We start from the raw sequence: 17,270 nt of genomic DNA, 5'->3' as shown, positions 1-17,270 counted from the left end.
TTCATAAGTTCACAAACACAGAGAGCACTTAGTTAATTAACCGCCTCACAATGTCCCTGTCTGGCTAACGGGATTAGATTGATTCTCTCTCTCTCTCTCTCTCTCTCTGTCTGTCTCGTCTCTCTCTCTGAATATAAACACACTTTACATATCACACAGTCCACTTCAACATTAGCTGATGATAATCTCTCTCTCTCTCTCTCTCTCTCTGTACAAACAAACAACTGACAGAAACATAACATGCAAACAAACAGGACAAGACGCCACTGAAAGTAAACTTTAGTTAAGTCGAGGAATTATTTATTCAAGCAGATCTCATCAAAATAGTTTGTGTTTAAATACTTGTTTGGAGTTTGAATCTGCTTGTTGTCTTAGTTAGGTGCACTGTAAAATGTAATAGTTGTCCAGACTTACATTTAATTAGTTAACTTTACTTTGTCATCCAAAATATGACTTCTTACTAGATTTTACTAAGTCAGCGTTAATTGCGGGTGGAAAAAAACTATTTACTTTATTGTTTGGAGTTAAGCTAACTTCAAACACTCAAGTAACAAAAAACGGCTGAGGTCTGAGCATGCGCAGAAGCCCACATTCAGTCCATGTGTGCGCTCAAGATGGTGGATCGGCGGACTCGGTAGCTGAGGCAAGAAAGACAAACCACTTGGCTTTTGTGAAGATTCATTTTGTCTTTTGGAGAATATTAAGGTAAGTCATCAAGCAAACAGTAACTGTGTGTAAAATGTTTATGTTTCTGACTGCTGCCAATGTTAGCTAGCGTGAGCTAACGCTTGCTAATCGTTAACTAGCCGACGCTAGCTGACTTAGCTAACACTCACTGCACATTTCGTCTATTAGCTAGACTTATTCAGGCATGTCTTGGCGGTAGCCTAAAGACTAGCTTTTCCCACCACTGCCCCAGGTTCGCCTGCAAACATATTTTAATTGTTAACTAGCCAACGCTAGCTGACTTAGCTAACAGTCACTGCACATTAGCTTAGCTAAACTTGTTCAGGCATGTTTTAGCGGTAGCCTAAAGACTAACGTTAGCTGTTCCCACCACTGCTCCAGGTTCGCATGAAAACATATTTTAATTTTTCCATAACGAAAGTGGAAAGTCCGATGTACATTTTAATTGTTCGGTTTTCTTCGAGTTGACACAGCCAACGTATTTTGGTCGCAGGTCGCACGACATTACAACTTGGAAATTCCGAGTTACAAGTGAATGCAGCATGAACCGTGCTTTGAGAGCGACGTTAAACACGGTGTTGTTGAAACGTGCAGTTTGCAGCCGCGTTAGGTAGACAACTAGAAGACTATTTAACAGTACTGTTTGTTTCGTTAGCGGTGGAGTTATATTATTTTACGTCACGTGATGGGTGTATGACGTTAGCGGACATGTTTTTATATATCATGCAAAGCGTGGTTGAAGGAAACGATAATATCACGGGAGTGAACGCAACAGTTAGGTTAGACTATGCTACGTCTGTGTATTTAATGACTAGTGCCGTTGTAACAGAGTCTTTCCAACACACCCATAGTTTTTCACATGGACGCGAGTAGCCACCGGCTTCATTCAACGTTAATAGATTCCAGTGAAAGTGCTTAAAAGCTGCAGCTGCGCGCGCACACCGATCTTTAGCCTCACTGAATGCGCAAATTAACGACCTTTCCTTCCCCCTCTCGAGCTGTCAGCTACATTAAGCTGTCTGTGACTGATAATGAAGGAGAAATCATCTCAATCTCCATTTTATGGTAACTTAAAACAAAAAAATCCCACAATTATATCGAGGAGGCTTGTATACGTTATGACCCAGTCATTTCTTTTGTCTGTCAGGGATATTGGTGGTCTTAGCTAGCTTCTTTGACCTGTGTCAAAAAGATTAGTTTAACAAAATCAAATGTTTATTCCTGTGATGCCGGTAAAGCATGCATTTATCAAGGGATTTGTCTCTAAATAACAACATATAAGTACAACTTCCTTTTAACTTAAATATTCTTTGTCCTTTTCAGAAGAAGTGCTCACGGTAACTGCCTGAGGGCTCTTAAAGAGCTGCTTCGTCAACGCTGGATGCCGGTTCACTAAAGGTGAGATGCCAGTAGCCTATAATTTGGAGGATATTTAGGCTTAAGGAGTTATAATCAGCGGTAGAGCAGTTTTTGACAAAGCGTTAATGCTACAATTTTATTAGAATTAATAGACTAGCTCGCTGTAGAAAAAGTTAAATCAATTTTCAATCAATACTTTGTCCTGTCACTCAGCCTGGTGACTAAATAGCAGTATGCTATTGATTTAAATTTGGCAATTGCAGTGATGTCAACAGTTGTGATGGTGTTTTTGTTTGCAGAATGGTTTTCAAAAATGTCCACATTGGTCCAATCCGATTTAGTCACTCTATGTTTTTTTTCTGTGTGTTCTAGGTGTTTGCAGGGTTTAACTGGAGCCACCACAAACCTGCAGAATTACTTTTTTGATGCTGTGGACCACTACACAACACCGCACTTTGTCACAATCTTCAAGTCCAAGAACGGAAGTGTTGGAGAGACATCTGCTGAGTTTGTGCAGCAAATTGATTCACGGGTGAGTCCGTACTGTCAAACAAACATTCTGGTGACACTTGTTTCATTGTCACATTGACAAACATATTTGTATGGTCAGATTTGAATGTTACATAATCTTGAACTTTTTTTGTTAATTATCCACTTCTAGAAACCAGATGTGACAGCAATGTGCACCCTCGTACTCAGAGGCCTCCCTGTTCTACTTGGTGATGACCCCAGTCACTTCTACCACACCTGCTTTGTAAGTTCTCATAGTTACATCTTATCCTAGACATTTGTGTGAAATAGTCATAATTAGCATATGAATTATTGAGTTATGGCCAGAAACGTGTTTTGTGAGGTCACGGTGACCTGTGATCTTTCACCACCAAATTTCAACCTTGAGTCCAAGTGGACCTTTGTTCCAAATTTGAAGAAATTCCCTCAAGGTGATCCTGAGATAAACATAATGCCTCAAGACGTATCACAGCAAGGCTGAGTCCCAACCACAGCGGCCGGAAGTTGATTTGGATGGAGGCCTTCGCTGCATGTCATCGCCTCTCTCATCCCTGCCTTTTCTGTCTCTCTACTGTTACTGTCGAATAATGCAGAAATGCCCCCCAAAAATTTGTTACAATTTTTTTTTTAATGCATATGGATAAAGGTGTATTTTCCTGGCTTCACATGAGCTAGGCTGGTAGCATCACCCATAAGGTGAAGCAGCCATATATTGAACTAACTCCGTTCGCAGTCCATGCCACCGGGTTGCACTGCTCAGCTCAACGGTGCTAAGCCTGCTTGCCATCTCCGGTTGTGTATAATGCACAAGAGGTAGATCATATCTCTCCCTCGAATACATTAGCTAATACAATCTAACGAGGATGGCAAAGAATATTTAGTGCGAGGAAGACTTCAATACTTAATTTCTTTCATCTTCTTTGCTGGACATCTGTAAACTGGTCAAAACTGTTTTAGGCCTACTAATGTGGATACAACTACTAAATGCAGGTGTGTGAAAGGAAAACGTTATGGGCAAGGCTGGAAGGCAGCGTAGACGGGACATATGACACAGTGACAATTTATATTTCCTTGTTGTAATGTTGTTTCTGTTTGGTCTTACACAGGATTCTGACAGGGATGATGCCTGGGCACAAGTATCTGTTGGGGTGCTGACGAACATCAGTGAAGATGTCCCTCTCTCCAAATCAACTCCACCTTGACCCAGTGTCTACTTCCACCATTGTTGAGGAAGGTATTGTAATGGATAATCTCCTGAATCTACCTCAAGCACTTTGCCTCTTGTTTGTGTTGTCATTTTCTTTACGCTTGGACTGAATACCCTAAAGCCATGAAAAACACTTTCAACTTCATTCAAAGAGTGACGCTTGGCACAAGACAAACTCCCACCAAAACTGCAAACTCTTAAAAATAGTTAGAACGTAAATTACTGTATAAAGGTGTTGACGTTTGGCATTAGATTCAGTTGCTTTTTGTTACGTTAACTATATTAAGGCACTCGTTTCAAATAGTTAGCCCATGGATTCATCAGCAAGTCATGTCCAGAGGCTGCCAGTGTGCCAGTGTATGTTAAAAAAGTGTGATCCAATGCCAGAGTCCTTTCTCTTTCATACTCTTCTGCTAACTGAATGAAGCCACTTTGTAGTTGTCAGCCCGTTGGTTCTTTACCAAGTTTGGTCTATCAAAAACGTTTTATAGCTATTACAGTATTAACGGTGTTGTTTCAGGACTGTATGTTAGGTTAAAGATCAGGGTTGGATTTTTCTTTTTCATTATTATAATTGCATTTATTTTTATAAAGCCCAATTTATAATACAGCTGGCAAGTATTGATGGCAGATAACTGTACCATCACTGATTTTGATGCTGGCATATGTAGGCTGATGGGGAAAAAAAGACAGTCCAGCAGACTCAATTGTTCACAATACTCCTATAGCAGTGAGTTGGCAAAGCAGTGTAACATAGCTGAGCATTTGGTGTTTTAAATTGCTATTGTGAAAAAGTTGTTCCTCTGTGAAATATAGAACCTCCAGTACATGTCTATTTGATGATCAAATTGTACATTTTACTAAATGTTTTTATCTGAACCAAATCCTAATGTTAAAATAAAAAAATCATATACTAGAACTTTGAACTGTGTCACTACCTTGATTTATTATGTGTAAATGTGATTGTTTGAAGACAATGGAACCTGTTTTTCATTATTGTTTAAAGGATGTTTGACATACTTAAGTTAGACGAGTAACATGAACTTGGTTGTTTCAAGGCAATCGGTTTGCATGGTTTTACCAAGTAAATGATTTTAGTGTTCAAGTAAATACAACTGAGAAATATTAAGTAGCAGTAAATGTCACATAAGTTAGCCTGACTTAAATAAATGTGTTGCTTGGAATACACACAAAGTATATTTCACTTGAAATTATTTAGTTATTTGAAATAGTAATTCTGAGTAGGCTTTACTAAGTCAAGAGTACATCTTAAGTAAAGTTGCAAGTACTCTTCACTTGTTTTTTTTAGTTACTGAAACTCGAGTGTAAGTATACTTATACTTGAATGAAATGAGTACCTTACTTTACTTGCTTTTTTCAAGGCAATCGGTTTGCATGGTTTTTTTAAGTAAGGTTAACTAATTAGATTTTACAGTGTGGGTTTTGTCGAGCAGTTCTGCTGATCTCGTGTTATCTGATGGTGTCACGATCAAGCATGTCAAACAAAATGGGAAACAACAGCAGCATCAGCTTTAAACAATGAATCTTAAAATGATAGGAAATACACACTCAGTACAAAAGAGCAAGTAGTAAGAGGTTGAAAACAAAACTGTGCATTCACTCCCAAAAAGGAGTCATAAAAAATAAGCTCACTACAATCCTCACTGGCCACTAGCAGCAGCCTGGGGGAAAAGAAAACACAAAGTATGGGTTTAGCAATCAGCATAACTGCAATAGCTTTGAAATGACCACATATAGATAAAAATGTAAGTGTTGTTACCTTCATTTTGTCAAAAAGGTTCTTGTTAATGTTTCCACCGAAAGCACGCAGCAGTTTGGGTGTGGGTGGCTTGGGTCCGAACAGCGCCAGTCCTTTCTCCTTTTCCACTCCTGCTTTAGCTGCCGCTGGACCCTTCGCCTTCATGAGTTTCCTGCACGCGCAGAAACAGAGAAGCTGGCTCAACAAACAGCCTCTGGTATTATGCATATTGCAAAGCTTGTTCAAACATATTGGTTGTAAAATTGGAGAATTGGCTGTGGTCTCAAACAATTATCTATAAGAAAAAAGAACAATTTGAAAATGTCAATTTGCCGCTTAAAAACAGAAACAAGTGTTCTGATATATGAGAGAGAAACGTAGTCGCATGTAGGTAACAACTGTAAATAAGTGCTGCATGTAAGATCAGCAATTTTAATGATCTTTAAGTCATTTTTTTATTATTCAAAATTATAATTACAATTATAAATAATAAAGACAATAAATAAGTTTGTTGATTTGTTTGTTGATTCACCACCTTCTTGACTTGTGGCAGTGTGCAGGTGCTCACCCCAGTGAGGGTGTGATACAGTGTGTTTGCTTTCAGGCCTCTGACTCACTTTCCCTTCCTGGCCAACACTTTCTGAGACTCCGGGTAGTGCACCAGGATATCAAACAGGTCTTTCTTCTCCAGGACAAAAAGGTTAGCGAAGCCGAAGGCTTTGACATTAGCTGTCCGCCTGTTCCCTCCGTCTTTGGATGATTGTAACAAACTGAGAAACAAAAAGATGTTATGACAATGTGAATTTGAATGTATCATCTTCTAATCAGGGGCATTACATAGTTCCACATTAAACGTGATGATGTTTATCACAGTGTGAAAACTAGAATTAACAACGCTCTAAGGTTTCTTTCTTCAGACTTTGTATTTGTTTCTCCTACCTGATTTCTCCAAACACACATCCAGCCTTCAGTGTGACAAACACAATACTGTTGTCAGGTCCTCCCACCACCTGCACCGCACCGCTTTTAATTACGTACATCTCTTTGCCGATGTCGCCCTGCAGAGAGAGCAAAGTTATTTACACATGCAGAAACATGACAAATACTGTACAGAAGAATAGACAGTATATATTTACACAAAGGTTGTACTCATGGGGTTTTGAAGGATGATAAAGATTCAAATATAGAATTCCAGGTGACGATATAAGAATTTGAACTCGCTTTTTTTACGACGAAGTCTCCAGGTAAATAGACAATAGACTTGAGCCTCAGTAACATGTCCACCAACATCTGCTGGTCACAGCCCTGTAGAAGAAAAGCTATATTTAATTGACTTAATTCCCAGGCTGCAGTATGCCTAATTTGTTGTGTTTGTGGTGTCTTGAAAAGGCACCTTGAAAAGATCTATCTTCTGAAAGGTGGACAGGTTGATGTCCACAGCGATGGCGGTTCTCATCACCAGAGGCATCTTATCCAGCAACTCAGACTCATCTAAAAGCATCGAGATGAAACGGGGAATTTATTTTGGGGTCACATGAGTCTGGAGCTACATAGGGAAGTAGTACAACTTTTTTAAGGTAATATATGTGAAGGACTAACTGGTTTCTTACAAGGCTTTCTAACATTCTGTAAAAACTGAGCTGAACCAGTGTTACTGACCCAGCATGCCCTGTGCGTCCCAGGTGTAGGTGTACCAGTTGCGGACTCGGTTCTGCACCAAAGAGGGGATGTGGTTGTTCACCATGTAGTCCACGGTGCCGTCCATGGAGGATCTGAAGTAGGTCTGTCCTGCTGTGGCTGCACCGATGACGTCTCTCATCTGAGGCCAGACGACGGTAAGAACAAATACATCAACTAAGGAAAATAACTACTACGGTCAATTACACCCCACCCCACCTTTTTGACACACAGGGAACCAGTGATACAGATGATGGGGTGTTAGTGAAACTAGTATGCCTGATGATTGTGATTTCTAACTCAAAGGGTTTCATTTATCTGTCACTACATTAACAAGACAAGTGGGAAAAGACATGCTAATATAGAGGTGCTAATTTCTATCAGGTTTCCAGAGGAACTGAGCATTTTGGGACTCTCTATGTTACCTGTCCAATCAAACTGGAGAACACAAAGACGCCCACGAAAAAGTTAATCATCTGAAAGGTAATCTCAAAGACGGTATGGGGTTCGTTAAGACCCCCGATGTTGATCAGACTGCGGACAGCATAGTAGTAACAACGCAGGTACCTGTGGAGAGGGTGGGGGCATTAGAGGGGCTGTTACAAACAAGTCTATGCGTCATTGGGCTGTTTTTTGGACAGACAGATAGAATGTGTGTATGTGTGTGCATGTGTTTGGGAGGAATCATTGTTAATTCTCCCCTTTTTCTAGTTTGATTCCCTTGACGTCTTGCTGCCGAATTTTCACACAAAAAAACTTTGCAAATCGAAAGCAAAATAATCCAAATACAGGTTAATTAAAAAAAAAAGATAAATAATACTAATGGAAAAAAGAGCAATAAAAGATTTAAAAAATATTACAAATTAACTACCTGGCCAAGAATGATGGACATAAAGAAAGCCCCAAAAAGGTAGTTTGTCATCTGAAAGATCTGTCCGAACATGGTGTCTGGAAATGGCAACTCAGCGATCAGCAGTAGGGACTTCTCCGCATAGAAGAAGCAGCTGAGGTAACTGCAGCAGCAGCAGCAGAGATGGAACATACGAGACATTTTTTAAATTTGTGACTGTCTTTGGATATCTCAGGGATGGAGACAACTGGAACTCTGTTTCAGTGCAGCAAGCATTGCACTGACTCTAAAAGCTATGTGTTGATGCCCATGTCATCACATTTTGTCATGCATGGCAGCACTATCAATTGTGTGTCTTAAAAAAAGCAGAGGAATTACTTTAAACTCATCATTAATTAATAAATCGTTAACTTAAATGACTCCCAAAAAAGTAACAAATGCGCTGATGGTCATCGATGCTGGTAAAAGTGTTTCCTTTTAAACTGGGACCAAGTGTCTTTTACACTGATCACATTACCGAAGTCTAAAAGCATCAGTTTTCATTTTTAATTTGACAAAATGTGGTAAACTATTAGCAGTGGTAGTATTATCATGGTAAATAATAGTCAGAAAGAGCACATTACAGATACTTAGATACACTTTTTAGAAGTTTGCAATTCAGAGAAAAACCAAACAAGAATGCCATACACTCAAACGCAAGCAGGAATATAAAGTTTCTGTACTTACGCACTGCCCAGACCAGAGTAGACCCATTTAGTTTTCCCGATGCCCTGGTAGTCTGAAGCCACATAGTAGAAGCAGGCGTTGAGGTGGAGCATGAAGAGAAGATATCCAATGGTCCGAATCACTCTGATAGAAAAGTAAAGACTTGTCTGTCTATTGCTCTGTATTCATTATTTTTTCACGTCTTAATGTTGTAAAATGTTCCCATCAAACACACACTGGCCACCCTGATCTTTTCAGTTATTTTTTTAAATGATGTATATATGATAACAACAAAAATGGCATTATCATACTTGCTTAATTTCTTTCATGTGACTAACCTCCAGATGTAAGCCTTGGCCATGATGCTCTCTAGACGATCACTGAACTCAAAAAATGTATCCGCCTTGAGAGTAAGCAAGAAAATGTCAGCCAAGGCCACCACAGGAAGGACACAGAATCTTTAATCAATTGACTGGCCTTCGTAACACATGATTAAATTCACCTTTAGCAGGCGATTGAATCTGAAAATGGAGCTGAATCCGAACTGGACATATAGCAAGTCGAATGGCATGAGGGAGATCAGGTCCAGCTGTTGAGGAGAGACAGATGTGTGAGGTCACTGAGACGAGTTCACCCTAAGTTCAAAGAATTCAAATCACAGTACCATGAATCTCTCAGAATCTCTGTAGTTCTTCTTTGTCACCGCTCTGTCTTTCTGAAAGGTGGAGAAAAACATTGTCATTTTGTCATATTTTAAATCAGTATCAGCCTCCATCGGCCGGGATTACATCAGACTTACTATGATGTCTCCTCCTTTGACAAACTGTTTGCGGGCCTGGAAGATGTTGGAGTCCGTGAAGTAGATGAGGTCGGCCAGCATATCCAGAACGAACCAGTAAGGGATGGCGCTCTCATTGTGGTACGGGAAACACAGACGGGCTGTAAGGAACCAGGTGTTGTAGTTAAAGGCCAGAGTTACAACGCTCAGCCAGGCGATGTAGCGACGGTCTGTGAAAGGGTCAATGGTATTCCCCAGCACTCGGTCCATCAGGTCCTCAAATGGCTTCAGCACAATGTCCACCGAAAACCAGGCAGCATCTTTTAACTTGGTCTTCAAATCCTTTTCCTCCTTCTTGGCCTCTGCTTTCTTTTTCTCCTCCTCCTCTTTCTTCTTCTGCTCGGCCTCCTTCTTTTTCTTCTCCTGCTCCTCTTTCTTCTTCTGGTCAGCTTCTTCCTTCTTTATGCGCTCCTCCTCTGCTTGCTTCTTCCTCTCCTCTATGACTTTTGTGTAGTTGTCTTTGCGCAGCAAAGGTGCTAAAAGGACAACATTAAGACTGAGTGTGCTTGAACACACAATGCAATTTAAATATTCATAATTTGCAGCCTATAAAGCCCCAATGACAATCATAAGACACAAATCTAAAGGTGTTTGTACTCACTGACAGGAGGGCTGATCTCTGGGGATGAAGCATTCGGATCAGTCACTTTCTCCTTGTAGAGATCCAGTCTCTCTCTCATGCGTTTGGCTATGGATCTGAGCTGCTCGTCTGAATACTTGTTGATGACAATGGGAGCAGGCGGGGGAGGGGCCGACTCTTGTCTGAAGATAGAAAATAACATTAGAAAAATGAGCCACACAATCTTGTTTTTTAATCTGATGATAATGGAAGAGGGTAGATTGGCCTGTTTCTCGTGTAATGAGGGCGATAGCACAATATTTGTAGACCAGTCTGAGGCGATGTTCTAGAGAATTTATGATCAACAAGAAACATTTTAGATTGGTTACGTATGCTGATAAAATGGCCTTAGCACAGAAAAGACATTAGGTGAAGCTGCCTATCTGGCCCACACAAGGGCCCTTTAAACATGGTGTCGCATTAGCCAGCTAGAAATCAATGTAGAAAGACAAAACAATGAATTAACTGCACAAAACAAGGTCTGAAAACAGAGTCAGTTTCACTTGATGTCCAACCTGATGAAACTGTGGAAATCTTTAAATACCTCAGTACAGTTCTCGAGTATATTTTAAAGAGATGCTCACAGCGACATTATCGTCTCTGGAAACTTAGTGGCCTTGGTGTTAGTCAGCAGATTTTAGAACTAGTGTACAAAACTATTGTTGAAAATGTTTTAACTTTTTCACCTTCCTGCCTGTTACGGTCACCTAAACTGTAGATCTAAGAATACTCTTGCTAGGATTGTGTCAATTGCAAGCAAAATAGTTGGCAAACCCCGGAAGCCAGTTTGAGCTCTTGAGTCCTTCAACTAAATATTTGAGAAGTCCTTCATCCCAGAGCGCCATCAATATTCTAAACATGACTGATTAGATCTGAGCTGCAGACACTGACGTATAATATGACATGTCTCTATGCTTGTCTTAAATTTCCACTCTGGTGGACAATAGCACCTGTTTTAGTAAATAAAAGTAAAAAAAAAGAAAACACTCTTCACTCCCAGCTCAGCACCAAACAGCAGACACAGTGAGTGACTAGCTGATGAACATAGTGAAGCATTTAGCAGCTAAAGAACCAGATATTTCCCTCAGGAGTAGCGACCAAAAACGTAAGATTGGACTTACACAAAACTGAAACAATTTAAACTGTTGCTGCATCAGCTGAATGTCTAAATGGCCAACTTTATGCGAGCAAGTTTGCCATACAAACGTAAGCTAATATATCTCTGTTGTGCTCACTGCCTTTTTCCGCTGCCTGCAAGTGGCTAAATAACAAGTTTAAATTGAAATGTAAGTAAAAACACTTAAAAACCTACAAGTATGAGAGGGGCTTGAAACTGTGCATTTTTATTCCGACAGACTAACCACACTACTGTGGCTGGTTTAATCACTGACCACTTCAATCAGTAAAACCAGCAACTGTGGTGACAATCTTTCATATTCACAGGAACTACTTTTCTACACTCTGAACTTGTTACTTCCTGTGCGTTACACCACATTTTTTACGAATTGCTAATGGTTTAGCAATTCCATTGTAATTTGTAATGTCAAATAAAGACATTCATACTGTGAAATTACATTTTAAGTGGAAAGGCTCAGCTGACAAATACAGCAACTTCAGCCTCGGCAGTACAGAGAAGGGGACATCTGTGCTCATATGTCGCCCCCTAGTGGACACGATTCAGCATTATATCTGGCTGACTGTGGGACCCAGATGTATTTATGTCAAGTCATTGCGAATGAAACGCCACTACCCGAATATGTTTAACTTAAGCACTTTCATCAAATCATAGACAAAAACCTATTCTTATGACAGTTTACAACAAGCACAACAGAAAGGCAGAGAGATGACGCCTCTTCCTTTCCATTGACACAGTGTAGGATGTACTGTCCTCCGCAGTTGAGTGCTACACATTAGTTGCATTAGTTAGGTTACGGAAACAATTGAAAATAAAGAGACTTTGGAGGCTGTTACAACTCAATGGTGAGTGAGATGCTTTCTCTCTTTTGGCCAAAACTGCAGCTGTGGTTTAATCTCTGGTGGCAGTGAGTCGCGGTACTTACATCAATGAAGGAAGGCTAAACAACAGAAACACCTCTCCAGCCTCCACAATTACCATGCAAAAACTGGACATTATAACCTTCATGAAGGTATGATTTATTAACTGTTATACTAGATATAACTTTCAGCTGGGTGTATCTAATAAGTTAGTTAGTAAGGTAAATAAGAAATATGCTTATTTTTTACAGATAGAAAAACAACACACATAAACACCTTATCATTTGTGCTTAACTCAAACTTTAGAGTTTAGACAAATGCATCCAGACGTTCACATTTATTAATTTATGTCCATCACAATATAAATGTATGTTTTGTTTTATAGTCCAAGATCACGCAGATTTTGCTGATTGAAATGTAGTTTCCAAAATAAAAAGGTCTGACTCTGGTATTACCCCCAAGTAAGATTTCCAAATCCAAACACCTCTAACTGTGCTCCACATAGAGCTCCTCCTCACTCTTGCCGCCACTGCTTTATTATCCACTGATGAAACATTTCAACATGTCTCAACATTTGGAAAAGTAAAATGTGTTTACAATTGTGAGGATCAGCCGAATGTGTCGCCTTCATGGTTTTTATTGCTTGGCCAGAAGCAGACCTGAAGAGCTTCTTAAACCTAAAAAGCTGAAAAGCTTTTAATCCACTTTCAGGTCATCCCCCTCCTAATATGCATGTTGCATCGGGGATAAAGATCTCACACATGAAGGCTTTGTCTCTCTCGCTCTCTCTCTGCGATCTTGCCAGGGAATCAGATTAATTAGTGTCCATTGGGTGATTCATTTGATACTGGTTTGTGGTGTCAGTGTGCACTTGGCAGGCATGTGTTTTGGTAAGCTAAAGTGGAGTTTGGAGGCTCTAGCGATAAATATACTACATCTACTCTCTTTAATTGCACATGCTTTCGTTATACTGACAGTGCATCTCCCCTGCAATCAAAATATCCAATCAGGTAGAGAAAAAAATGAAACTGCCAATGGTGCAGGTCTTACCCCTCAGGTCCAGCTTGATCAGGGTTAGCTGGAGCTGTTGTAGGGGCCGGTGCTGGAGCCGGAGTTGGTTCTGGGAAAGGGGAACAATCATAGTTACATTTCATCTCCTCCAGACTTGATTTTTGTAATGCTCGTTTTTACAGCCTTGCATTTTATCATTTTATATTTTACAAGTTGAATTTCATTAACTTATTTGCTTTGTTTTACTTTGTTTCCCTGTGTTGGAGCTATTTATTAGATTTATTAGTATTTTGTTATTTCATTTATAAGTAGTATTGTTTAATTATTCTAGATGTTTGATATATTAAGATTGTTTTTCTCTTTAATAGTAATTTGTTTAGTTATATAATTCTTTGTTGTTTGGGTAATTACTGTAGGCACCTGTGGCTATATATATGAGTAGACAGATAGGACCAGCATGCACCGGGGTGGGCTTATAGTTTTTACCAGCACAGGAGAGAAGGCACGACAGGAGTTTTCTTTGTTCTTTTTGTTTGTTTGCTTGTTTTGTTTGCTTTACTAAATAAATACAAAAATCGGAATCCTGCATGGACAATCCACTCTCTTCTGCCTGCGTAAAATACCGACCACGGTGCATCAGTGGCGTTTGATTATTGTTTGTTTAATTTGGATTTATGCGACAAATGGCCACTACACCCTGTAACTTTGTTTTTTTGAAAAGAGCTACACAAATAACATCATCGTTGTTAAATGAGGACAGCTGAAGCCTCTGGCAGTTACGTAAGAGTTAGAATGACGCTATATATTTCACATGGCTATAAAGAATCTCAAGAAAGTATAATTGTTGAAGGAATTGTAATACAAATCACATTTCAAGAATGACGGATTTCAATATGAACCAATCAGGCAAAACATCAGCATCCGTGCTGCACTAGTTAAATACAGGCATGCTTGGAAAAAGACACAAAGTGTGGAAACACTAAACAGAAGTTATGAATGAGATAATGTATAATGTCTAAAAGGCCAAATATGTTTGTGGTTTATGTGATATAATTGAGGGTTAGGGTTGTTTAGGGGTTAAGTTCTACCGCTAAGCCGCTGTACTGGGTGACCGGCCATAGATTTATGAAACACCCACTGAGCTTAAAGCAACACAATTAACAAGTCACAGGATTTCACTTTATGTTATAGACCTCAGAAAGCAGGGACAATGAGGTTTGGACTGACAATAAGCTCAAGAAAAGTTGAACAACTTGAACGTTTCATATTGATAATCTGTCAACAGTCAATGAGTGTGCCTTTCTGTTGTCTTAAAAGATCTGATTGTCTTCTTGATCAATAGCTCGGCCTTACAAGTGCACACAAAGCTGATTGCAGCCACTTGGAGCTCAACGATAGTCTCCAACTTTTGTTTAAAAAAATTACAGCCATAAGGATAAAATAATGATTTGAGAACAGCTGTAGACTTTGGTTAGCTGGGGTCATTTTAGCAGAAAGGGACGACATATTCCTAAACTCTCTGTATGATCCAGTCCACCCATACAGTTTTCACCATGAGATGGACAGATGGAAAGCCCATCTGACACTAAGTAAAACAGAAACAGACATAAAATAATCCTGTTTCTAAATGTGCTATTTCAGCCTCTCAAATGAATGATGACTTACCCTGCGGTTTGTCCACATTCTTGGCTTCATTCTCCTTATCGGCTGACTTGTCCTCCTAGAAGATAAATCAACATTTTTCACATTGTCGGATGCTCGCCTTCATTAGTTAAACCACGGTCATTAGAGAGACATTTTAATTAAGAAAGCCTTTTTAAAGAAAAGTGAATTTAGCGTTTGACAAATTACTCCCTTGTCCGATCGGCTCTCTTAAAAACAAGATGTGTTTGAGATGAAATCAATTTAAAAGTGCCCGTTGGCTAATGAGCGATATCAATGGTGTCCGTGTAATGAAACAATTTTATTAGATTCTTTGTTGGCAAGAGTACTGAGCAATTGAATGGATGGGGGAGCAGATAAGAAGCCACTGCCGTGATCTTAGTGGAAACAAATTCAAATTGCTGCATTACAGGCTGGATACAATACTTCATTTTTCAGATTTCAGTCTTGGCTTCCACTGCTGTCACTGACTCATACTGAACAGTATAAAAGCTATTGAACACTTGTCAGGGCATCAAACAAGAATCGATTGCCCTTTGAGAAACTAGATATGAATGAAAATGTGTTATAAAGAACATTTGTATTTACTCACTGAATATACAGCACACTATTTTCTACCACCAGACAAGTCTTACCTTAGCTGGAGCTGGAGCCGGAGCTGGAGCCGGAGCTGGGTCAGGGGTCCTCGAAGCGGCTGGCACCTGCGGGCCTCTGAAGAGACCCTTCAACTTGCTAAACATGTCTAGAATCCTAAAGGTGCATCTGCTTTTGCCATCTGCAAGTGAGTATGAAGAGTACTGATTCCTGAGGAGCTGAAATATCCCCCTCCTCTCTTTTCTCTCCGATGGTATTATTGTTTTTAGCACCACTAATACTCTTGCACAGAGAAAAGCTCCCAACGTCACCTCATATAAGATCCCAATAGGCTTACAGGTGACCACTAAAGCAGGGCTTAGGGCAGCATATACAGAATGCATGTGTGTGGAGTACATACAGACTGCAAGAACCGTTGCACTTATAGTAAATTACTGTCGTGAGCTGCTTCAACCCACGTCTTGGTGAATGCACTGCAGCCCATTCTGTAAGCAACATTACTGTAAGCTTCAATTGGCTATAGGCAGTAAGAAATCTATCCAAGCACAAGACACTTTACAAGTTTTATTGACAAGGTTATCCCCGTGCCTTGAGGAAGATAATGTATTATCCTCTTCATTGCTCAAGTAAATGAACCAGCATCTGAATGCATCATAAAGGCAATAAAGGGGTAGTTTGGATGTTTGGAAGTGGCGTTGTACAGTCAGTGTATTACCTACAGTAGATGGAAATCAGCATGCACCCAGTTTGGACAAACAAACTGGAGTAAGGACACAGGAGCACAACAATGCAAACAAAAACAGTAACTTTACCTTGCAGAACATGGAAGTTGCTGGTCTACTGCTGCCTCTATTGGTTGGTTTGTGTTATTGTGTGACTTCGGTGTTTTATGAGTTAGTTCAGATTCACCAAAGTCACACAATAACACAAACAAACAAACGATTGAGGCAGCGATAGACCAGCAACTCCTTTTTTCTGGGAGGTAAAAATACTGTTTTTGACAATGGAGTCTTGTGGCTTTGAAGGTGGATATAACTTTTTCAGCTCCCCGTCGAGAAGGGCTGTCTGATGGCAACGTCTGGCGGTGAAAATATTCCAAATATACCATACACTTATAAGCTGATATCGATTTTTTGGGTGGCCCTTTTTATGTGGCTAAAACACATTTTACTGCTGCCCCCGTCCGCAGCAGTACATTGGTTTGCTCGAGTGCCCAGTAATCTTACCTGCTTCTAAAAACTGGTGGCGATGTATTGTAGATAATACAAGGATTATTACCTGCAGTATTATGGATAAGTACCTCATTCAACCCCGAAGCACCCAAACTTTCCCTTTAAGGTAGAACATGTTTAAAGCTGAGGTGGGTTGACTTAAAGTGGCAACTTGCACTGCTGAGTGTGATAAAACATTTCCATTAAGCAAAGGTGCTCCAAATGCAAGCGTTAGACCTTACTGTCTTATTAATGAAACAATGCCACCACAACACATTTGGAGCAGATTTAGTAAGGTTTTTCATTTACTTCAATACAGTTGGGATGTTGTTGATACCAGCATCTACATGCTGAATGACCAGCCTTACTGTCTTTTGCCAGTAAAGTGCTACTGATCTGAGAATTATGAGAGAATAATTAGAGAAACTAAACCCATAGCTGATGAAAGGCATTAATGCGGTGTAGGCTAGAGTAGAGTATTGAAAATATGACAGCAAGAGAAACGGCAATGTCTAAGAGTCCTGCTCCACTGTTTGATTTCTTCATGAATAATCCATCCATCCATCCATTTTCCACCGCTTATCCT

At 39.9% G+C, this 17,270-nt stretch overlaps 1 protein-coding gene and 1 long non-coding RNA gene across 3 annotated transcripts; one reads left to right on the top strand and one right to left on the bottom strand.

Annotated features, from left to right (window-relative positions):
* Window positions 1-418: 418 nt before the first annotated feature.
* LOC142945930 (uncharacterized) lies at window positions 419-4,919 on the top strand. 2 transcript variants are annotated; one of them, XR_012952962.1, is made up of 5 exons: window positions 419-705; window positions 2,011-2,085; window positions 2,419-2,578; window positions 2,708-2,800; window positions 3,663-4,919. It is a non-coding gene; the product is annotated as an uncharacterized LOC142945930 (long non-coding RNA). The 2 variants fall into 2 exon arrangements; XR_012952958.1 differs by lacking the exon at window positions 419-705 and having other exon boundaries at window positions 1,059-2,085.
* A 505-nt stretch (window positions 4,920-5,424) lies between these two features.
* cngb3.2 (cyclic nucleotide gated channel subunit beta 3, tandem duplicate 2) lies at window positions 5,425-15,619 on the bottom strand. Its single transcript, XM_076111929.1, has 17 exons — window positions 15,515-15,619; window positions 14,883-14,937; window positions 13,257-13,326; window positions 10,194-10,354; window positions 9,554-10,068; window positions 9,419-9,469; window positions 9,257-9,343; window positions 9,093-9,157; window positions 8,776-8,898; window positions 8,071-8,212; window positions 7,182-7,341; window positions 6,916-7,013; window positions 6,744-6,827; window positions 6,462-6,580; window positions 6,140-6,292; window positions 5,544-5,694; window positions 5,425-5,445 (listed from the first exon to the last, which is right to left on the bottom strand). The coding sequence occupies exons 1-17, from the start codon at window positions 15,617-15,619 to the stop codon at window positions 5,425-5,427; spliced, it is 2,160 nt and encodes a 719-aa protein (XP_075968044.1).
* Between the last annotated feature and the right edge of the window lie 1,651 nt (window positions 15,620-17,270).

Source organism: Anarhichas minor, unplaced genomic scaffold (genome assembly GCF_050575085.1).
Source record: "Anarhichas minor isolate MPS153535 unplaced genomic scaffold, ASM5057508v1 ptg000001l, whole genome shotgun sequence".
NCBI lineage: Eukaryota > Metazoa > Chordata > Actinopteri > Perciformes > Anarhichadidae > Anarhichas > Anarhichas minor.
The sequence above is the reverse complement of the archived record's forward strand: the minus strand, read 5'-3'. Positions and strand labels throughout refer to the sequence as shown.

What these genes read in the sequence shown, in the direction of transcription:
- cngb3.2 (XM_076111929.1), bottom strand. Translation starts at nt 15,619, where the DNA reads ATGTTTAGCAAGTTGAAGGGTCTCTTCAGAGGCCCGCAGGTGCCAGCC. An exon ending in AGAGATCAGCCCTCCTGTCA is followed by an intron (nt 10,069 to 10,193) that starts GTGAGTACAAAC and finishes TTGTCCTTTTAG; the next exon opens with CACCTTTGCTGCGCAAAGAC. An exon ending in GTGTTGGCCAGGAAGGGAAA is followed by an intron (nt 5,695 to 6,139) that starts GTGAGTCAGAGG and finishes CTGCGCGTGCAG; the next exon opens with GAAACTCATGAAGGCGAAGG.